The sequence below is a fragment of the Vanacampus margaritifer genome, chromosome 18, assembly GCF_051991255.1.
Source record: "Vanacampus margaritifer isolate UIUO_Vmar chromosome 18, RoL_Vmar_1.0, whole genome shotgun sequence".
NCBI lineage: Eukaryota > Metazoa > Chordata > Actinopteri > Syngnathiformes > Syngnathidae > Vanacampus > Vanacampus margaritifer.
In genome coordinates this window covers 15,301,199-15,306,402 of record NC_135449.1, presented here as the reverse complement: position 1 = coordinate 15,306,402, position 5,204 = coordinate 15,301,199, and the positions used below count along the sequence as shown (strand labels likewise).

General features: G+C 44.1%; 1 protein-coding gene across 1 annotated transcript; it reads right to left on the bottom strand.

Moving 5' to 3' along the window:
- Positions 1–340: 340 nt before the first annotated feature.
- On the bottom strand, positions 341–4,413 carry wfikkn2b (WAP, follistatin/kazal, immunoglobulin, kunitz and netrin domain containing 2b). The gene is made up of 2 exons (XM_077551123.1): positions 4,189–4,413; positions 341–1,885 (listed from the first exon to the last, which is right to left on the bottom strand). The coding sequence occupies exons 1-2, from the start codon at positions 4,366–4,368 to the stop codon at positions 341–343; spliced, it is 1,725 nt and encodes a 574-aa protein (XP_077407249.1). The 5' UTR covers positions 4,369–4,413.
- Positions 4,414–5,204: the final 791 nt, after the last annotated feature.

The following is a 5,204-nucleotide window of genomic DNA, read 5'->3' as shown; positions in this document are numbered from 1 at the left end:
ATCCTACCCAAAGTATCAAGATAGGTATCAAATTGCTTTTATTTTACACATAGTCAAACACATTTGTATAAATCACAATAACTGCTGTCATGAACTGTCAGCCCCATTCAGAGAACCTAGATATGCCATTTTCCATACCAACTGGATAATTATGATTAAAGCCCATAGCCGAACTAGAAGCAATGTGATGTGACCAGGTAAGAATCATCTGAGCAATCTACATTGAGGTTAATAGTAAGTTGTTGGTCAGTTTTCACTTCAGTCGCCAAAGATGTATAGATGATGACATTGCAGACACAGTTGTGTTGTTGTCCTTATATGTAGCCGACCTGGACAGAGTCTACTGAGGACTGTTCGTGATGGCTTTGAGAATGTCACATGTGTTCTTGGAGATGACCTCTCTCAGCTTTCGTACGCGGCGAGGACTTGAGGCGCCCACGTAGCTGTGCGGCTGCAGCACAGCCATGCCTTCGCTAACATTACCCATGATGATGACCTGGCCCTCAGCGGCGGCGCCCGTGATGTTGGGACACGGGCAGTTCCAGTCCATGTTGATGAAGTTCACCTCGAGAGGCTCCTGACCAAAAAAGCGGAGGCCCATCTTCTCATCCTTGAGGATCTCCTCCACTGTCACAAGAGCGTGGCCAGAGTCTTTCTCCTCTGTGAGCTCGGCCATGCGTCCCAGGATGACAAAGTCACTGCGACAGAAGCTAGTCACGATCTTACCTCTCGGCTTACAGGTTTTGCAGTTGTGGTTTTTCGGGTAGGGGCACATCTCTTCGCAGGTTTCTTTGGATTCAAAGTTGTTGTCATTGCCTCCACATCCGCCGTAGATGAATGACTGGCATTGGCGCAGGCTGCTGCTGTAGGCCCAACGCGGCTCATAGGCCTTACATGGCCCTTGCAGACTAGGGAGGTCGCAGGGGCCCGACAGCTCAGGACCACAGCATTGCATGCACTTGTCGTAGCTCTCAAACAACTTCCCTGGCTGTTGGCCACTGCTGTGGCAATGACTAAAAGAGATGCAGTTGTTGCTTTGTAAGTCATAGAACCAGCTCACTTTCTCAAGGTTACTCCCACAGAGCTCGGGACTGTCGGGGGGCTTCAGACACTCCTCAGGGGAGCACTGGGTCAAGTTGATAGCTTCTGGACTCTTTGATGGCTCTAGAGGCAGCACCATGAGTGCGTGGTGGGCTTGCACAGAGCCAGACGGGTTTCGAGCTGTGCAGGTGTAGACACCCGAGTCATGCATTTTGGCATTGTAGATGACAAGCTGACCAGCGTTGGTGACAACCATATTCCCCTGGACGTTATTGCGCCGCATGACCACCTTATTGAACCCCTCTGAAAGCTGTTTTTCCCAAGTAATGTCAGGCGGGGGTCCCCCAGTCACATCGCACAGGAAGCTGGCCGTGTCGCCCACATTTACAGTCTGGTGAACCGGGATACTCAAGACGATAGGCGCCTGAGGCTCGGCAGGAGGCGGGACAGTCACCTGCAATGGGGTGGTAGTCGGATGGAGAGTGGTCAATGGGGACGACGCGGGGCTCGTGCTCTGCCAGGCAAGGTGGAAGCGGCATGTGACAACAGAGAGGCTGATTCCCTTGGAGCACGCCTCAGCATCCATGTAGCACTTGTTGTAGTAGGTCATGCCATCGGACGCACACGTGAAATGGGGCTCCCTCTCGCAGCGATCCCGACATTTACACACAGGCTGGCCGTCCCAGATGTTACACTCTGCCCCTTGCTGGTTGCAGATGAAGTTGGCACAGGTCGCTTGCTTGGGCATGGCCACGGGGCCTTTCTCGCCAACCATGTACCGGGCAGCCACACAACTACGATTCCCACACACATTCTGGCAACATTTCTCAAAGGATTCACATTCCTGGAAGACAGACAGACAGACAAATGACAAGGCTGCAATCAGAAACTAGAAAACAAACAGGAGAGTTATCAGGGTGATTCCACAGGTAAGGAGACCTGACAGCACTGTGGATGTACTTAAAGGTGACATGGAAACACTTTTAAATGCTCGTAGTACATATACAAATTGCTGGTTCTCTGGAGTGCCTGCTCACCAACGAACTATGAAATTGAACAACCAAATACTGTTCATTGTTTTCTGCCAATTACTCAAAATTTGTCTGTGAATGAGCTGTTCTGCACTTCTGCTTATGTAACAGTGGTGTAAAGTTATGACATTTTTTATTAAAAATCTGGAACTGTTTGAAATTATGAAAATATTACAGTGGAATCTCGATTTTAATGGGCCTGGAACCAACAGACTATGGATTTAACAGAGAGAAAATAGTGTCCATTCTACTCAAAACGCCCTTTTGTACTATAGCAATAAAAGTTCATCAGTTCCAAATATGAATGCTATGGTTTACTGGCACTGTAGCGAAATCAACAGACAGAGACTGGCACACGTATTTATGGTTTGTACCGATGTTGATACAGATATATAGTGAGACCATAGAAGCGAAGAACTGACGTGCTGACGTGGCAGCCATGTTGATACACAGTACATTTTGTAGAGTAAATTTTACTCTGAAAAAGCCTATATTCTGTCCCAGTTTAAACAGAGTAAACTTTATACTCGGAATAGAGTAAAATATTTTAGAAAACAACAACAACTCAACAGTTGAGGAACAATCACAGAACCTTGAGGTTGAGAGACAGCCAACCTAACCACTGACCCGTGACACTCCTACTCGATGTTAATATATCGCTGGTGTCAGATGGAATTCTCGTGTCCCTCCATTTTTGGTCCCCTTTGGGACACATCAGCAATATGTTAGCTAACAATAAGTCTAGCATGGCTCAAGAGTGGCTGTTTTCCATGTTGAAGGTTGTGGGATCGTTCCTCAACCCTTGAGTGTTTTATTGTTGTTGTTTGTTTTTAGTATTTTACTTTCTTCCAAGTGTAAAAAGTTTACTCTGTTTAGAGTGAGACCGAATCTAGTCTTTTTAGAGTAAAATTTACTTTACAAAATTTACTGTGTTACAGGGGCAACAGCCCGAGAAAAGGTCATTAGCTTAAAGGGTGTTAGCTTAGCAACACTGTAGGCTCGCAGCTTAAAAGGAGTGTGTTGTATCACTATCTACCGGTTCCTTTTACCGTTGTTGTTTTTTGTCAAGCCCTTCTAGTCATTGGCTTTACCAGATAAAACTGCGGTGCTCGAGCGCCGGCTTCTCTGTGGCACCCACTCATAATAGACCCAGAAAAGGTCATTAGCTTAAAGGGCATTAGTTTAGCATCATTGTAGGCAGCTTTAAAGGAGTGTGTTGTATCTACCAGTTCCTATTACCTTTGTTGTTTTTTGTCAAGCCCTTCTCTGTGGCACCCACTCATAACAGACCCAGAAAAGGTCATTAGCTTAAAGGGCACTGATCTGTACGTAAAACTGGATAGCTGATTGGCCAAGACTTTTAACGCCGAAAGGCCGCCATTTTACCACTCCCAAGAAACGTTTCTCGGATGACGATCCTATGCATTCACAGTATCGAGATTGGAGAACATTTCATACAGTACTTAGTTACTTACTTATGTAGAATCCGCATGATTTATGAGTATTTTACATTTGTTAAACATTAAGAGGACTTAAGACATTTTACTACTTGCCTTAAATACATGTATAAAATATATGCTTAACGATGTTTACAGGAGGAAACTTGTAGTCTATAATTTTTATCAAACAATTTTACCTGTAATTCATCAAAATATGCCTCTGCCAAATCTAATATTGGTGTCTAAGGAACTCAGCAACAAAAGAAAAATGGGGTCCACTTGTAGTTTTGTAAATATTTTGTTCTACATGGGACAGCACTGAATAATTGGCATTAACTGCAATGTTAAGACGTTTATGTACAGCATGTAAAACAGTATTGTCTCCTCAAAATAAATAAAAAACTGATGGCAACAAAAGTGATTACTTACTAATGAGTATACCGTTGAACCTACTGTTTTTCCTCACTGTATAGTATGTGGTTGTTGTTGTTTTTTTGTTTTTTTTGCATGAACCTTTCTCATGCCATCAGAAAAAAAGGTTATAAAAATGTAAATGAACTGTATCAAGCTTAATGAAATTCATGTTAAATTGAATCCAATAATTGTCTGTGTAAATGGTATTTTAAAGTGTATAAATAAATATGAATACAAATCATCATTTCAAATCATTTTCTTACCTGATCTGATCCACATTCTCTTGTACAAGTACTCATGGCGTCCACCCACAGGTTGGGGTTCATATCGTTAGGGCACATCCCCGCGTGTGAGTAGGTGACGTGAGGCAGAACCCCCACTTGGAGCTCCAGCCACACACTGGCCACAAACCATATCCAACGTGGAAACAGCATCCACCACATCTCAGCACCAGAGCGCACAAACACAAGTTGGTGAAGTTTGAAAGTCGGCTAAGGTTTAAAAAGACCTGCAGGAGCACATCATACGCATGTAAAATCGTTCAACCTGTCCTTATGTTAAAGATACACAAACATGGACAAGCAACGCGCAGTAGGACAGATTCGACTTGATCCCGAAAAGTTGGAGGAACATTTTTAAGTGAGTGGTCGGCTTTGGGCTGGGGCTGGCGGGGTACCTGCCTGTTTGAGGGTCCCATCCACCTCCCACCTCTCACCCCCCCACACACAGACACGCGCGCGCACACACAAACACCATTAACCCCTTCAATACTCCACTGGACCCAGCGCACTGCATGTGCGCAAAGACTCACGGATGATCCAAAAAACAAGCATTTCAAGCGCATGTTGGTGTTTACGAGCGAAGGTGTGACGTCATACTTAAAGTCTACTCAAGTTACAAAAGTCGTAAGAGAGCCTATTAGAGAAATAGAGATTATTTAAAAAAACGATTCGAGTTAGATGCCTTTTGTTCACTTATTTATGAATGAAATAGCCTGTCTGATAACCACCACGTGTCTGCCGTGCTCAAAATTTGTCAGAGCTCACATTGCTGTTGTATTTTATTTTCTATTTTTGCTTCATCTTTGCGAAGATGTAGGCTTACTTGTAACTGTTCTGGTTATTTGTCTGGAAGTAAATGCCACCCACATTTTAACGACCCCACTTTTCAAATGAGGTCTCTGGCGAGGGGACTGAGGAGAATATATTTCACAAAAGACAAATACCAAAAGATCACTTGAAAGGGTAATGAATGAAGGTGTTATTTTAATTCACACCCA